Here is an 18,110-nt window from a genome sequence, read left to right on the forward strand (position 1 = left end):
AAAAAAATAGACCATTATTTTCAGTTTCACATTTGTTCATGGAAATTAGACATTTTTTCATCATCTGACCATCTAAACTTCTTCCTGACCCAAACTTTTGAATGGTAGTGTATTTCTAAATATTTTTGAAGTGAATGACATCCTAAAATACACCCAAACGTTTACTGTGGTTCGATGTAGTTTTGAGGTGAAAGGAAGTTGTCGCCCCACACTCACCGCAAGGTCTTTTCCAGCCCACTTGCATTCATCTCGTTTGGAAGGTGTGGCAGGCCAGGCGATCTATAAAACAGTGAAAGAGAGAAGGTGTGAGAATGTGTGCGGAGCGAACACAATGAACTGCAAATGACTGACTAAGGCGCTCGGCATGAAACCTGGCTGTAAAATAATCAACGACTGCTGCCTGCCGTCCTTCTGCCACCTCCATCTGTGACAACGATGACGAAAAAGCATAAAAACTACCATTCGTCTTATCCCACGAGCATGAGGAAAAATCGCACATTCACACACTAGTAGGCCTGCACAAAAACTTTTTTATCCTCCCTTATCTTCCTCTGACATCTGCTAAGGTATTCTGTCTGTGAAAGTAATTTGGTTAATTACGACAATTTTCCAAGTTCTTATCTTTAAACGATGGCATTGCTGAAGTATGCATGTTTGTGTGTGTTCAATAAAAGCCAGCTTTAACCCTGAATATACGACGACTGAATATAAAGCCTATGGTCTGCAGCCTCGAGGACAAAGAAAGAATAAAAGCGCGAGAAAGAAAGAGGAAATCAAAGTAATGCAATCCAGAGAGAGAAACAAAGAGCGATTGAGAGAGAGAAAGAGAAGCATTACGCTGCAGATATGATCTGGGAATGAAAAACAGAGGGAGGCTGAGATCAAATGGGCAGATGGAAAGAAGGAGAACGTCAACTCAGATCTGGGTTGTGAAGCTAATATGAGCGAGATGGACGTCTCTGATGACCCTGGGTTTCGCTGACACACTCCATAAAAACCCTCACCAATCTTTCTTGCTGAATGTAGACAGAGGGAAACGGCATGAATGATCATTTCCAACCTATTTTATTGCTAAAATGTGAAGCAGGACATTCAACTAGAACAAATGTTGGGCGGAATTTGTTTGGATCCTGAAAAATGGGCTTGAACAGAGATTTGCTTTAAAAAAAATGGTGACATCAGCAGAAAAGGAACGTGGTTTGAGGAAGATTTTGATTGATTCATTTGATTATGGAGACAAACTGTTTGATTGGAAATAACATGCACAGATGAACCTTTCACAAAAAGTCTAGGAAAATAACATTCATTCATATCGACTACAAGGTGACCTATTGTTGAGTGTCACCTGTTTGACATCTCTGTTGATGTTGACCAGGTCAAAAGAGAAGACATGATCCTCCGCTCCAACCAGTAATCTCCCTCTCTCCTCATCCATCAAGAACGTGTCGTAACCTGAACTGTTTGCCAATCCAGTGAAAGTCACTAGATTACTGGATTCCAGCATTTCTGAAAGAGAGAATAGGAAAAAGAAGGCAAACATAAGTCTAGAACGAAAAAATGGGCTACATTCATATTTCCTTCAGTGAACAGATTGTGTCATTTTAGCAGAAAGTTCAACAAGTAGGCTCAGAAATGTACACTTGTATTAACTCTTTCCCTGCCATTGACGGAATGTTACGGCTTTCCGTGTTTTCATTGCTATAAGGTATTATTACACATCTTCTGGAGATACTGAATCTCCTGATCAAAACACATGCAAAGAAGATGCAGAAACATGCAATATCAAATGTGATCATATATGTAAAATAACGCATTCATCAACATAAAACCGCATCTAAAACTGCCTAACACTACTCAATGAAATGCAGATGGGCTACAGGACAGTGCAAACTTTGGGGGTGTTGATGGACTAGATCTACTCCATTCATGTTTTGATCATCATTCTGAATCGGATCCAGACTTTTTGTTGCTTAAAATATTGTTTTTGTATGAAACTTGCCTACATTCAAGTGTTGATAAAAGGTATGCATGAAGATAGAATTAAACATTTATTTTTAAAAAAGTATTTATATATATATTGCATGTTCAGGTACAACAAAATATTCTGGGGGTCATGCATTTTTTGTGAAAATGGTAAACAAAACAAAAAAAGCTGACTGTGGCACTGGCAACTTTTTCTTTTTTTTTATGCTGGCAGGGACAGAGTTACAAAAACAATTTGTGGCACTTTCCGCTTCTTTGGGAAACAACAGTAGTCATGTGTTTAGTTACAATTTATTTAAAATCACCTCTATGGTCAGTGGACCACATCTGTATCTTTTCAACCATAGCATGAAAGTTGCTGAGGAGAACACTGCATGATTCAATCACAAGGATCTAATCAGGTGCATGACTGGCTGAACCACATAATAATTTATATGAGGTTAAGACATGGCTGGATAACCCACACTTTTGTGTGTGTGTGTGTGCTGGGTTTAAGGTGGTAACAGAACAGCTCTCAGCTCAGCCACCGCCAGCATTTTTGATAATTTTCACAAAATTTTCATAGCCCCCAGAAATATCTGAACATGCAATATATCAAAAGAAAGAACAGAGCCCTTGCTTTTAAACAAAAAAAAAATTGAATCTTTTTTTTTATTAATACTCATTTTGTGCTGAGCAAGCTGAGAAAATCACATTTTTGTTAAAGACTATGTCTGGATCCAATTCAGAATGAAGGTCAAAGCATGGATGGAGTAGCTTGAGTCCATCAACACCCCAAAGTTTGCACAGCTCTATCGCTTATTCTGGGTCGATATTTCATTCAGTAACATCAGGCAGCTTTGATTTATATGCTGTTTAATGTTGATGATGATGATGTTATTTTACATATGCATATGATTACATAATAGATTACATGTTTCTGCACCTTCTTTATATGGTTTGATCAGGAGATTTAGCACTCTTTCAGAAGATGTGTAATAGCGCATGTGTAAACCCTTCCCCTCCACCCCCACCTTATAACATAACATGATATTCTGTCAATGGCGGGGAAAGAGTTAAACATATTGGTATATACAATACATTTTATAGTTCTTAATGCATTTGGCTATATGAAGCCAGATGACCTGATTTAACATTTGTGTGTAGTAAAGAAGAACACAAAAATCTGAGTGACTAACAAACTATAGTTTGCTGAGAACTACATCTTTCAGCACTAGCACTAAAAGCCTCGTTTAAATATGGGTGTCTGGCTTATTCTAACTATTATTCTGAGTAAATCACCCACAATACACTCACAAAAGACCACACGCAGTTTGTTAGATTGCATAAGCAAATTAGTACTGCTTTATTTGGAATCTTAGTAACTCGGATCAGAGGAATAACTAATCAAGTAAAACTGCAGTTGTTGTTATAGAAGATACAGCCAAAGAAACGATCTGTTCACCAGACACTGTGAAAATATAATGACCTGAGACTCAAAGTCTTGCCAAATTTGTCACTCTCCCAGTGAGCAAAGAAACAAGGTTGGATAAAAGTAAGGGAAGGCAAAAGGCAAAAAAAGTGCAGAGGAGATGAAGTGAGAATGATAAGAAAGAGGTGAAAGAGAGAAATGACTTGGAAAAGAGCTCGCCGGAGCCACCAGCCAGAACATCTGCTCATGGGAGAGGGTGAGGTCAACATCTCTGCAACGTTTCTGCAACAAGCACACGAAATCATAATCAACAGTGACATACAAAGACTGCAGCCCCTCTCCAGAGCCCAGATCAATCCGCTCCTATAGTAGCCATCTGCGTTTCTCCCCGCTAAGATTCTGGACATCTGTGTGGTGGTGGGAGAGGAGGAGAGCGAGCAAGGAAAAGCGTTAAGGAGAAACAGACCATCCTTCCTTTGCCTGTGTCAATAGCACTGCATATCAAATGTAGAACAGCATTCCCACAGGGCCGAGTGCAGAACGGGCACAGTTCAGTCCGTCCGTTCCTTCTGAATTCATTCTCTGCTTCTAACACGAGAGTTTCATTAAACAATCACAAGTAATATCCATATACTTCAAGGCCTGTGTGACAAACTCAGAATATTGAGCATGTTCTCTTTTATGTAAGGGAAACATACAGAGGGGACTTCTTTCACCCTGAAGGGATTGAACAGGATAGCTCACAGTAGCTGTTGACTTCCATTTATTTCCTATGGAAGTCAATGGCTACTGTCAACTGTTTGATTACCTTGTTTTTTTTTGGTTTGTTTTTTTAATATCTTCTTCTGTGTTCAACATAATAAATAAACTCCAACAACTTCTAGTTGAGTAAAAAGATTTTTGGGTGAATCATACCTTTAAAGGGATAGTTCACTTAAGTTTAAAATGAAAATTCTGTCATCCTTTACTCACCCTCATGTTGTTTCTAACCTGTATTAATTTTTTTTTTCAGCTGAACACAAGGGAAGATATTTTGAAGAATGTCAGTAACCAATTAGTTACCTGGAACCATTGACTTCCATATAGTAGGGGAAAAAAAATACTATGGAAGTCAATGGTTCCACTTAACTGTTTGGTTACTGACATTCTTCAAAATATCTTCCCTTGTGTTCAGCTGAAGAAAGAAATTCATACAGGTTTGAAACAACTTGAGGGTGAGTAAAGGATGACAGAATTTTCATTTTAAAGTGAACTATCCCTTTAAGCAATATCAAACAAGTGAAAAAAGAGACACTATACTAAATATCAGTATGGATGATTGCATTTATGCAGACACACTTCATATAATAATAATAATAATAATAATAATAATAATAATAATAATAATGACAAATACTTTTTCATTGTTTCAAGAATCCTGAAAACATGCAACACTCTTCCCACAAAAATATTAAGCAACTCAACTGTATGATACTGTATAATAAATGTTTCATGAGCAGCAAAACAGCATATTTGAATGATTTCTGAAGGATCATGTGAGTAATGATGCTGAAAATTTTGCTTTGTCATCGCAAGAATAAATTGCATTTTTAAGTGTATTAAAACAAAAAGCAGCTATTGTAAACTGTAATAATATTTCACAATATTACTGTTTTTACAATATTTTTTATTAAATAAATGCAGCCTTGGTGAGCATAAATTTACCAACCCCAAACATCCGAAAGGTAATGTACTTGCCAAACAAACAAACAAACAAACAAACAAACAAACAAACAAATAAATAAATGGAGAAGAAGACAGAGGCAACAGAGTGATACAAGAGATATAAAACTATAGCACAGCTATGCGAGAAATCAATTCTCTGAGTCAACAATCTCTAGTAGACTGCAAAACTCTATACAAAAACATTTAAAAGCAGAATGCTGCAACTGACCAATCAGAATCAAGTATCCCAAAGAGCCGTTTAATAATTAATACCTAGCATTCTTCATAGGTCAATAAGATACAAAGCACTGCCTATTAAGAAAAACCATCTATACTGGTCCAGAACCCAGAAAATCTCAGAGTCGCAATGTAAAATAAATATTTGCATGATGAATAATTCACAATAAGATCAATAACACGCAGTCTTTAAAAAAAACAAAAAAAACTGTCAATTGAGTGAGTGTTTGAGAAAGAAGGTTCAAATTATTCAATTCTGCCTGCTGACGCTAGTGGTTAAAATATTCAATAAGAAATATTATTAGTTAAATGTAGCGCATATTCAGGAAATAAAAGAAAGCCACACTGATTTGCTTTCGCCAGACTTAAGGGGAGGCCTGAGAGAACATCCTGGAAAGAGACTTCATCTCATCTTTCTTTTTACTCTCCCCAGGCTAAGTATATTAACTCATCTAGTCTTTGCATCTCTACATGTGCCAGATATTCTTATTCTTAGCCTTCTTTTTCTCTGCCAGTCTCTCTATTACTCCCGTTAGGTAAAGTTCTCCAAAGCCTCACTCTCCTGCCATTCTGGCTCAAGATCTGACGGCCACGTCTGGCAGTTTCACTATTTCCCAGCTCAAAGTGAGGGACTGGTGCATGAACTCTGAAGACAAGGCTTTTTTTTCTTTCTAAAATGCTGCCTTGGCAAGACCATTACAAAAGGTAGTCAGATCATCCGTGAATACAGACAGACAGACGGACAGACAGACACACATACACACACACACACACACACACACACACACACACACACACACACACACACACAATCTGGGGATACATCAACTTGGATAGAAGCTTAAAGTAAATGAAGTGTGAGCTTTAAAGGAGAAGGAAGCTTAAAAAAGTTTCTCTCTCTCTTTCTCAGTCTCTCTGTCCTGCAGACTGAGAAGTGAGCTGTCAGCACTTTATATATCATAGCAAAGCCTGTCATACAATTTATTTATACACAGTAACATTTTCAGTTGTTTCCAAGAGATTTAACAAATGAAACTCAAAAATAAGATAAGAAAACCAAATATCAATACAAAGTAAAACTAACAACTCTAAACCTAAAATTCTAAAACACAGAAACTGTACAGGTTGGAGCCATTGTAAGTTTAAGTTTGGTTATGGTTCACTTTTTTTCATCCCATTTCAATTCATCATTTTATGTCCGGTCTCTACTATATACATCAATAAAATAACGTTGAGCAAAACTATATGTTTTAAAAACTTGTGTTCAAAAACAACTAAACAAACAGCAAATGAAGGAATTTATTGCCTTTTTAAAAAAATTAACATTACAAACTGCTCCAAAAATCACCCAAAAAACAAGGACTAGTTCTAGACATGAAGAAAACTTATACTTATTAATATACAATATTATTCAAGCAAGCGTGTTTGCCACCTGGGAAAACCGTTTCCATGAAAAGGTGTACATGGTCTGCAACAGTGCTTAGGTAGGTGGTATGTGTCAAAGTAACATCATGGATGGCGGGACTCAAGGTTTCCCAGCAGAAAATTGCCAAAAGCATCACACTGCCACCACCGGCTTGCCTTCTTCCCATAGTGCATCCTGGTGCCATGTGTTCCCCAGGTCAGCGGTGCACATGCACCCAGCCGTCCATGTGATGTAGAGGAAAACATGATTTATTATATCAGGCCACCATCTTTCATTGCTCCATGGTCCAGTTTTGATGCTCACATGCCCACTGTTGGCACTTTCGGCAGTGGACAGGGGTTAGCATGGGCACCCTGACTGGTCTGCGGCTATGCAGCTCCATACACAACAAACTGTGGTACACTGTGTATTCTGACACCTTTCTTTCAGAACCAGCATTAACTTCTTAAGCAATTTGAGCTGCAGTAGCTCTTCTGTTTGATTGGAACACACAGGGCAACCTTCTCTCCCCACGTGCATCAATGAGCCTTGGTCACCCAGGACCCAATATTATCCAACTTGCGGCCCCAAATGGGCGTTATCGTGCTGGTGGGGGTTACCGTTTTCGCAGACTGGAACACCCCCTTCTACTTCTTCGCCTCTTCTGCTGAACTGCTAGCTGTCAACATCTGGATTAATATGTTCCAACATTCGCTAGTTAGTTACACGCCACTTTCTAAAGTTGGCGTCTTTCCAAGTGGCATGTTATCTGTGTGGATTTTGAACTATCAAACCTACAAACATGTCTACGCCGTGTGATTCCACGTGAATCTAGTCTACATCTAAACGATCCATCATCCCCGCATGTGAATCCGCTTGTATGTCTTCGCCGAAACGAACAATTATGTGTGTGTTTGTCCACAATGTAAATGGATTTATAAACGTACTAAATGATGTTTTTTGAAAATGTAAAAACGCAGAATGTTTCTTGTGATGGGTAGGTTTAGGGATCAGGGTTGGTTGTAGGCAATCGTTATTGTGATTGACATGGCCAATGAAACGTTTAGAATCGGTTGCAGGGCATTTCCACTGAACTGGTTTGGGGGGAAAAATAACGCATATGACATCACACCCATGTGCATTGAGAAACTCATCGCGATTGGTTGAAGAGACGCTACCAGGAGCGCCCAATAGGCGTTATTGTTTCATGACGGGAACGCCAAAGCTGCAGCTGGACCCTTCTCCCATGACCCTTTCCTTCCTTGGACCACTTTTGATGGATATTGACCCCTGCATATACCCCACAAGAGCTGCAGCTCTGCACAATGCTCTGACCCAGTCGTCTAGCTGTCACAATTTATGCCTTTATACTCGATCAAATTCTTACGCTTGCCCATTCCTGCTCTAAAACATCAACATTGAGGACAAAATGTTCACTTGCTGCCTAATATATCCCACCCACCTACAGGTGCTGAAGAGATAATCAGTGAGTGTGATTCACTTCACCTGTCAGTGGTCATATTGAGCTTCTCTGCATCTGTGAGTCTAGGTGTGTGTACTGTATTCAAGGTCAGTGGTCAGTGGTCATAATGTCATGTATGATTGAGCATCTCTGCATCTGTGAGTCTAGGTGTGTGTACTGTATTCGAGGAATGAGAAAATGTGTGGGTGTGTGTGCACGCGCATGCTGCTGCCACTGTGCTTTAGCTCTGCCTCAGGCTACCAGCTGCCCCAAGAGAGCAAGGGAAGTGAGGAAAGAAGGAATAAAAAAGTGAAAGAGTGCTGCAGATGGTTTTGGGCGCTACCTGTTTATTTAAGCCAGAACAATGGCGTGCTTCAAAACACACGTCGTCGTTCTTGACACGGTTTTGGCAAAAGTTCTCCTTCTCTCTGTTGTCTCAATGGGCTAAGTGTGTGGTTCGGTCTTGTCGGTTTTGTGCTTGAGAGAACCTAGATTTTAGAAACAGAGATTTGCTTAACACGCTGTTTCGCATATTGCTTTAAGTCGTGGAATATGAATACGCCTGTAGTTTCGCTTCATTTTAACTTGCTCTCGCATGCAACCGGTTGCAGTTTTGGTAAGTTGCCCCAGTAACCTTGCTGGATCTTGGCCTATGAGAGCTCAATCTGCTCGATTGACAGCTAGTGAAGGTCTGCCGAGAGCGAATTGACACCCACGGGCCAATATTTGACTCCTGTGACACCAACAGGAAACATAATCGCGGTGTCAAATCTCTTTAAGCACATTAGTTTTAATAAAAGACGCCTCTGTACGAACTGATGATTTATGTCACAGACAACCGCCTCAAATTTCCATGAACAAAGCCAAACGGTGAGGAAAAGACGGATGTCTGCCACACGTGGCATTTATAATGATGAATTTGTTTAGCTTAAAGGAATAACTTACCCAAAAATGAAAATGGTGTCATTATTTACTCAACCTCATGTCCTTCCAAAACCATGTGAATTTTTAAAGAATTTCCTGGCGACTCTTTTCTTTGTGAATGAGGACTGGGATTGTAAATCTAGGAGAAGACAAAAAGCAGGCGACTCCTACATGAAATTCTGAAGGCTTATGAAGTCATAAGATACTTTTGCACGAGGAACAGCCCGAAATGTATTTACTTGAAAAAATCTTGACACACACTCCCTTAGTATGTTCATCAAAGTCTAATGTCCATTCTTTCCAATTCATTCATTTTACATTCATTTATCAGAGTCACAAAACCGATCTGCTCATGTTGTTCCAAACCCATTAGACTCTCGTTCATCTTTGGAACACAAATGAAGATCTTTTTGATGAAACCTGAGAGCTTTCTTTCCCTCCATCACAACTTTGACACTTCAAAAAGTTAATTTAAAAGTAAAAAGAGATCATAAAGCTAATCCATATGAACTGAGCAGTTTAGTCCATTTTTTAAGAGACTTGATCACTTTATATGATGAATAGATTGAATTTAGGCTTTTATTCACATTTAGTTATTCACATATTTTAGTCACATTACACAATGTTTTTGTACAACTTAATATACACTTGGAATAAAGTGTCAAATGGATGACTTTTAGAACACTTTTATGGTGCTTTTGTTTTATTTTTAAATATTGAAAGCTTTCATTTATATTAATTTAATAAAAATATTTAAAAAACATATTTTATTAAAATCTTCCACAAAAGAAAAACAAGCGTAGGACTGGAACAACATAAAGCTGAGAAAATAATAACTAATGAGACACATTTTCCATGAACTATCCCTTTAAGACTATCCATATAATGGTTATAATTTATTAAAATAATGAAGCTCTTCCAAAATACAAGAGGTCTAATTAAACAGAATTCATTTTTAGGTTAAAAACATAAGCCAGTGAAGTCATTGGTGTTACATTTATGCACATTCATGATTTCTTTTGTTCCGTTCAGTGTAAGTCTAAAAGTCTGTCTATGTGCGCCACAAAAAAAGCCTCATCCATTGTAGACTGCAACACAGAATTTGCGCGTGACCACATGAGATTCCTGTGTTGCCCCGTTCCACAGAGAGAGGGGAGAGTATGTGGAACCGTTTAATTACCCCTGAATCTGCTCGCGACATGACGGGTGAACCACAGAGTCTGTTTAAAACTGGCCTCCGGCCACAGACCGTGCAGAGAAAGCACAATCTACTCTTCACAGCTCCAGATGACATACAAAACAGCACATGTACACAGAGCGAGAGTGACAGCCAAAGATAAAATGACAGTAAAATAAATAGCCGAGACAGGAGTTTGACAAGAAGGAAAGCATGAGGCAAAGTGCTGAAAAATAATTCATATACAGATTTTTTATTTACCGCTATTCTTCTTAAAGGTGATGTAATTTTTTATATGATAAAATTCTTACTTCATTTGTAGGTTCAATCTAAAAATGTACAGAAACTGACAGAAATATCGCAGGCAGGGATTCCAGATTGCAAATAAAATGGACACATATGCAACAAAAATGTGTGAAATATAGTGTTAAGCTTTGTGTTTTGTCTAAATGTGTCTTTGTTTAATTACTTCTTGTTAGAGTATACCTAGCGTGAGCTGTGATGTCCGATTTGCGAACAAGTGACTATGAACTGATTCTGAGTCAGTCAAAAAAAAAAAAATTCACGAAACAGCTTCAAACTCACTCATAAGTTAGTAAGAATCAGACTCACTCGGTCAGAGATGTTGCTAGAGTTCAAAAAGATCTGGAAATCTTTTCTGTAAAAGGCTAGTTTAGGTTTGTGAGATATATATCTATCAGTCTATTTATGACTGGTTGTTACTAAGACAACCTGTAAATTTGTAACACAAATTATTCTAACAGCATTAAATCGGAACAAGTTTATAGTTTATAGAGTGTTAAAAATAAAATTAAAAATTAAAAGCTAAATTTAAAAGTTCTTCTAAACTACCATCGACCGATTCTGGAAATGAACATAAAAAAATAAATAAAATTTAAGAGTGTATATACATTATATTACCAAAGGTTTTGGGACGCCTACCTTAACATGCACATGAACTTTCATGACATTCCATTATTAATCCGGAACTAAGGGGCCAAGCCCAACCCCTGAAGAAAAAAACTTTACACTTGGCACAATGCAGTCAGACAAGTAGCGTTCTCCTGGCAACCACCAAACCCAGACTCGTCTATCAGATTGCTAGTCAGAGAAGCGTGATTCGTCACTCCACAGAGTCCAGTGGCTGTGTGCTTAACACCAATGCATCCGACGCTTTGCATCGCACTTGGTGATGTAAGGCTTGGATGCAGCTGCTTGACCATGGAAACTCATCCCATGAAGCTCTTTAAGCACTGTTCTTGAGCTCATCTGAAAGCCACACAAAGTTTGGAGGTCTGTAGCTGTTGAATGCAGAAAGTTGGCGACTTCGGCACGCCATGCACCTCAGCATGCGCTGACCCCACTCTGTGATTTATATGTGGCCTAACACTTCACGGCTGAGTTGCTGTTGATCCAATTGCTTCCACTTTATTATAATACCACTAACAGTTGACCATGGAATATTTAGTAGTGAGGACATTTCAAGAATGAAAAGGTGGCCTGCTGGCTTGCTGCACAGGTGGCAACCTATCATGCTACCACACTTGAATTCACTGAGCTCCTGACAGCGACCCATTCTCTCACAATTGGTTGTAGAAGCATCTGTATGCCTAGATGCTTGATTTTATACACCTGTGTGTGTATATATATATATATATATATATATATATATATTATTTTAATTCTTACACGTGGTGTTCTTTTTTTCTTATGCATGTTATCACTATTTTAATTAATTTCTATGTAAATCACTTTGAATTGCCATTGTGTATGAAATGTACTATACAAATAAACTTGCATAGACTATATATATAGTCTATATAGTAATAGAGCATTGACAAGCAAACAAGCACACACACACACACACACACACACACACACACACACACACACACACACACACACACACACACACACACACACACACACACACACACACACACACACACACACACACACACACACACTTACAATAATGCACTAATAAACTCAAGCAAGTTGTCTACAAAGTTTGACTCGTCTGGAAACGCTTGTCAAAGGACACCACTGAAATTCAATAACAGGTGCAACACACTACACTCAGTATCTAGTCAGTAATCTAATACACAACATGTGACACACAGGTGTAAACACACACACACACACACACACACAGCATCTGAATAATCAAGAACACTCCATATTAATAAATCTTTGTTATGAAGTGGAAGCTAAATGTGCAAATCCCTCAGCCAAGTGGGTGCTGAGAGTCATTAAAGGAGTCTAACATCTAATAGGGTCAACTGAAGGTCCACAGAAGACTGAACACAACAGGATGTGATCTGTAAAAAGGTCAATAAGGACGAAGCCTTTCCACTGACACAGAGTAAATTATTCATTCAGCAGAAAGACTTCAGGTGACCTTCGAGTTCCTTACAACGGTCTGGACAGAAGGAAAGAGCAAAATAGAGCGATAGAGTGAACGAGAGGAAGGATTTGAACTATAAATGAAAAACACAATCATAGATAGGCAGCAGCTTTTAACAGTAACAAGCTAATTTTTCCAACAAGCAGCAGAGCATAACAAAACTGATATAGCTCCACACTCAAGGCTTAAGTCTAGTCCCAGACTAAAATGAATGTTTGAGCTGTTTTAACTGAAAGCAACTTGCACTAGTATCTCTTAAAATATGTCAGTGCCTTTGTGTTGTCTTGAGATCATTACAATATCAGTAATTTTTTTTTTTCTAAGGCACATTTATTAAAGCTACTTCCTAATTGAACTAATGCCTAATACTGGCTTAATCTAAGCCCTGTCTGTAAACCCAGACCATAGCACTGGTTTTTGTTTTTCTACACATTTACCATTGAAGTAATATTCAAATGTGTTTGCCTAAAACACACCTCTCTTATAATGTGTCTCTCTATCATATTGAGCTTTGGGAAGTCCAGTTCATTTTAGTGAATCATTTCAGACATTTCATATTTCAAAACAAGATAAGGAAAAAAAAAAAAAAGCAATTCACCAGTTCACTAAATAACATTCTTCTAATATTTATAACTATTAATATTTATAATTAAAAAATTCTGTAATATAATATAGATGTAATAGTGTAATATCATATAATTATTATACTATAATAAATATAATATAATATTTTAAGATAATTGGAGTAATATTGTTATAAAATAATATAATTATATAAAAATATCATATAATTTTCATTAAAAGATAGTTTAACTGTAAATTAAGTAGCCTATACAGTTTAAAAGTAGCTCAATCATGTGAAAATGAAAGCGAGAAAGAGTGAGAGAAAGAAATCTACTTCTGGTGAAGAGGGTTAAAAGAGACAGGCAAGAGATGGATGCAGATGAGGCCGTGAGAGAAAGACAAACCAGCATCATTCCCAGCCTCTCCATATAATCATTCCCATCCAGCCCAAAACCCTGGCTCGACGCCAGCTTGCACTTCACCCGGCAGCCAGAGAACAGCCCGCTATTATAGGATGCCTCCAGTCTGCGTCCAGTGCGGTTGGGCGCAGAGTGTCTATTTCGGAAGATTTAGGATGAATTCCGACGACACGCAGTCTCTCGTCGTCCCAGTGTCGCCCATCCCAATCAATCCCAGGAGGCCATGGGGCAGGGTAATGAAATGGGAAGCCTGGTAATTATGCGGTAGTGAGTAATTATCAGGTTGTTTCACAAGCACTTCAAAGTCCCTGATGCCCCATTTTATCAGTGTGTGACGACGGCAGGATGGCCTTTTTTATAAAGGGACCCCCCTATTAGAGGCGAGAGTCCACACGCTGCCACCTGCAGGGGGCAGTGTCTTCATATGCACCGGCCACCTCCACCCTAATCTGGCATCTCAGATGGTATTTATGCAGGGTTTTGGGCACACATGGGCCCTGTAACCCACCACTAATCCTGTAGTGTGAATTCACAACCTCGTAACCACAAGTCTGAGATCCGAAAGGCAACCCGGCAGCATCTGACAAGCATGTGAAGGCCTATCCCACAAGCCTCCTCAAGTACTGACAGATGAACGGCCGCTGATAGCCCTGACAAGAGCAATTTTCACCAATGCTAGTTTAAAACATACGAGGGGAATAGAGTGAAGACATAGCGCCGGTATAATTACAGGGAGGGGAAACGAAGAGGAAAATCTATCACTCGGCCATCATTTAACAACTAAGATGGATCTCTCCGTCTGTGATTGTCCGACTGGCCTCCCCGGAGGCGGCACGACTGCAAGCGGCCCGGAATTGCAAACTCTATGTGCAACTCTTGATGAATCTGCGTGTGAGAAAGCGATATCCGTCCCCCTTTCTCGGCGCTCGTTCAAGTGTGCGTCTCTGGAGAGCATGTCTGCGCGTTTATTTGGCTTAATTACTATGCTGCATTCACAGGGGGGAGTGAGAATGAATGACACTTCACTTAACGACTATCCTCTCCTGGCCAACTACTGTCTGCCCACCGCCTTCATTAAAACAGCCACTCTCTTCCCTTCCCGCTCCCTCTTTGCCACTCTTCCTCCATCCTTTCCTCTCTTCCTCTCTCTCGTTTTAACACTCAGACACTGTGTGGGTGTGAACAGCGATCTGTCATACTGCAGAGCATCAAAAGAGCCATCAAGCACCTGTGGACTATGTCTCTCCGTTACACACACACACGCACGCACACACACACATACACACACCTCTATCACCATGGCCAGGTGTCTAATTATCTAAGCCTGCCTCCATTCTCACACATCTTGTTGGCTAAAAACACATCAGAAACATTTCTGTCTCGCACACACAAACACGACACACACTTGTCTGGTTCACTATCTTTGTGGGGACTCTCCATACACCTAATGTGTTTTTAATACCGTACAAACTGTATATTCTGTCCCCGTACACTAACCCTAACCCTACCCCTAAACATAACCATCACACACAACTTTCTGCATTTTTACATTTTCAAAAAAAAAAAAAAAAAAAACTTAGATTTATAATCTTGTTCTCGCATGGGAAACTCAATTTAGTACACTATACAAAATGCTGGGTTAAAAACAACTCAAGCTGGGTTGAAAATGGACAACCCCAGAAATTGGGTTGTTTGAACCCAGTGAATGGACCCAGTCAAATAACCCAATTTCTGGGTTTGTCCATTTTCAACCCAAATTGAGTTGTTTTTAACCCAGCATTTTTTAGAGTGTATTTAGTCTCCATGAGTCTGTGTGCATTCAGGTTGAAGTCCCCACCAGAATAGAAAAAACATGAACACATTGTGGTTTCATCTGTACATAATGTTTTTATACTGTATAATCTGTATCTTTTATCGCCATACACTAAACTGACCCATCCCAGAAAACGTTCTGTTTTTTACATTTTCAAAAAGCATCACAAACAGTATGATTTACAAGACAATTTACAAGAAATTGACATTTTTGTGAAGACATTTTGCCCTCATAAAGTAGGGCACACATAGGTCTCACTCACAATTATCCAATAACAAAAAATGTATTGTACAATATATAGAGCGAATAAGTCAACTACCGGTATATCAGTATTTTTTTTACCTGTACTGATCCTGATCTTCATATAGTATAAACTTTTATTTTTACACAATATTTACTTGAAACTCACAAAACATACATTTTAAACTATTCATTGACAGTCATGAGGTGAAATAATGAATAATGGATGATACTAGTCATAGCTATGTGTTGTTTTGTTGCTTAGACAGTATCTGTAGATCAAATGACATCTTTACACACTTGAGTGAAATACCTAACACTATTTCCTAACCAGGCATAAAGCAATAAATTGAAAAGAGATAAAAGCGATCTTTTAGTCCGTAGCTAACGACTAGCGATAGGACATTTTGTCCAATGTTTAGTCACAAGTTTCTGTAGCGTCGCACTGAGTAGTTGCCATGTTCATATAGAAATATCAGTGGTCCGAAATCCTGTTCCACAGGTGTTCATTAAACTTCATCATCTATCGTCACACAGCATTTTCACAATCATTGCAAATGTCTGGTTAGGATGCAGCATAACAGGATTCAGGATTTTGAGGGAAAAAAACGTACCCTACCCAATGGGGACCAATTTGACATTGACAATTTATTTTGTGTATGCCAACGTTTTCAGTTTTTTTTTCCAATGCATCTGTAGATCGAACTAAATCTAAATCTGTTAACTTACGACATACGCAAGACTCTAATGTGAATCAGAGAAAACAGCCATAAAGTGCACAGGTGGCATAAGTTTGGAAATCATTGTAATGACGCAATGCAAGACTGTTTTCCCACAATGCTTTGGGCCATCCAAGCACAACAGTATTAACTTAGAGAAGCATGTGATTGATCACAGGTGGACCTGCATCTTTTTTATATTTAATTCTCCTTTCCTCTTCAAGTTAAACAGCAGATGCTGATGCTCAGAGCAACAATTGGTTACTTAAATCCTCGCTCTCCTTCTTAACAACACATTCTCAGGCAAAAATAAATCGTCTTTTTCACTCCTCCTTCATTCTGTCTCTATAAAAGAAATGAGAGGGCGTTAAACGGACCCTGGTGGGGTAAACCCGTGCCACACACAGACCTTACAATCAACACACCAGAAGCACAGATTCACCGACAGAACAGAAGGCTATATTTACCAAATGAGGGAGAGAGATCACCGCCACACACTGATGCGTATACTTTTGGTCATGTTCCTGAACAAAGAACCACAGCAAGCCTGCTAAGCTTACATTAAAAAGGGAAACAGCCCAAAATATGCCAAAAATGTTGCCGCTTATTTCCGTGAGAGATGAAAGCTCTGGGTTACAAAGAGGCTGCTATAGTCTGGATCTCTCAGCTGTCTCCTATAAAATAGCACAGCCCGGAGAATAACATGTTTGCCGCTACCACCATTCACGCATAGCGGCCAGCATCACCAGAGCCTTCAAATGCAACACAGAGTACAGTACGAGAATCATGCTTCAAAATATACAATGTGTGCAAGTATGAGTATGCATACTTGTGTCTGGAGTGTGTTCACATGCCAATATAAGATTGAAGATTGTGACAAAGCTAATAAACGCATTTGTGACACGTGAGGCATATGTTTATTAACACCAAATAATGTTCCACTGGTTCCTCCTTTTCTTTTAAAAAGCCAAAATTCTGGGTTACAATGAGCAACTTGCAATCGAAACGGGGCCAATCCATAACCATAAAAAGGCATAAATAATACATGTTAACATGATTGTTGTGTGAAAACACTTAGCAGTCTTTTCTGTGTAGTACATCTAATTTTACAACTTTGTTGCCATGACGATAGAATGCAATACATCCTAAAATGACTGTGAAATTTATTTAGACAGCTTTATAGTTCTAATAATACAGGAGCTTTTATATATAATTATATAAATTAGAAGCTTTAAAATCATCCAAAAACTGGCCCCATTCACTTAACATTGTAAGTGCTTCACTTTAACCTTGTTTTATTCTTTTTTTCTTCCCCAAAGAAAACAAGTACTGTCTCAAAATAATGTTTTAGTGCTAATATACACACTGCCGACTGAGTTTAACTTGTACTGAACCCACAATACTTTAAAGGATTGCTGTAAAATCAATTTGGAGGCAAGAGAAATTAGATTTCTGGCCGCAATTGCAGAGTCATTACTCACGATACCTCATTCCTAGTTCACAAACCATAAGACGAGGTACCAGAGTTTAGAGCGATAGGACAGTGCACTGGAAGAATTATGTAGAAGAGCCAATACATGCAGAAACACCACATGGAAACAATCTGTCAGTGCAAAATGAGAATAAATCATATGCAAGAGCGAGA

At 38.7% G+C, this 18,110-nt stretch overlaps 1 protein-coding gene across 2 annotated transcripts in view; it reads right to left on the bottom strand.

Annotated features, from left to right (window-relative positions):
• Positions 1 to 18,110, bottom strand: part of sema3aa (sema domain, immunoglobulin domain (Ig), short basic domain, secreted, (semaphorin) 3Aa) — an 89,358-nt gene that overhangs the window by 21,758 nt on the left and 49,490 nt on the right. For both annotated transcript variants that reach the window (XM_067427029.1, XM_067427028.1), the window contains exons 2-3: positions 1,346 to 1,506; positions 217 to 279 (exon numbers count right to left, since the gene is read on the bottom strand). In XM_067427029.1, coding sequence (XP_067283130.1) covers positions 217 to 279; positions 1,346 to 1,504 — 222 coding nt within the window. In that variant the 5' untranslated portion in view covers positions 1,505 to 1,506. The remainder of the gene's footprint in view (positions 1 to 216; positions 280 to 1,345; positions 1,507 to 18,110) is intronic.

The sequence above is a fragment of the Pseudorasbora parva genome, chromosome 20 (assembly GCF_024679245.1).
Source record: "Pseudorasbora parva isolate DD20220531a chromosome 20, ASM2467924v1, whole genome shotgun sequence".
Lineage (NCBI taxonomy): Eukaryota > Metazoa > Chordata > Actinopteri > Cypriniformes > Gobionidae > Pseudorasbora > Pseudorasbora parva.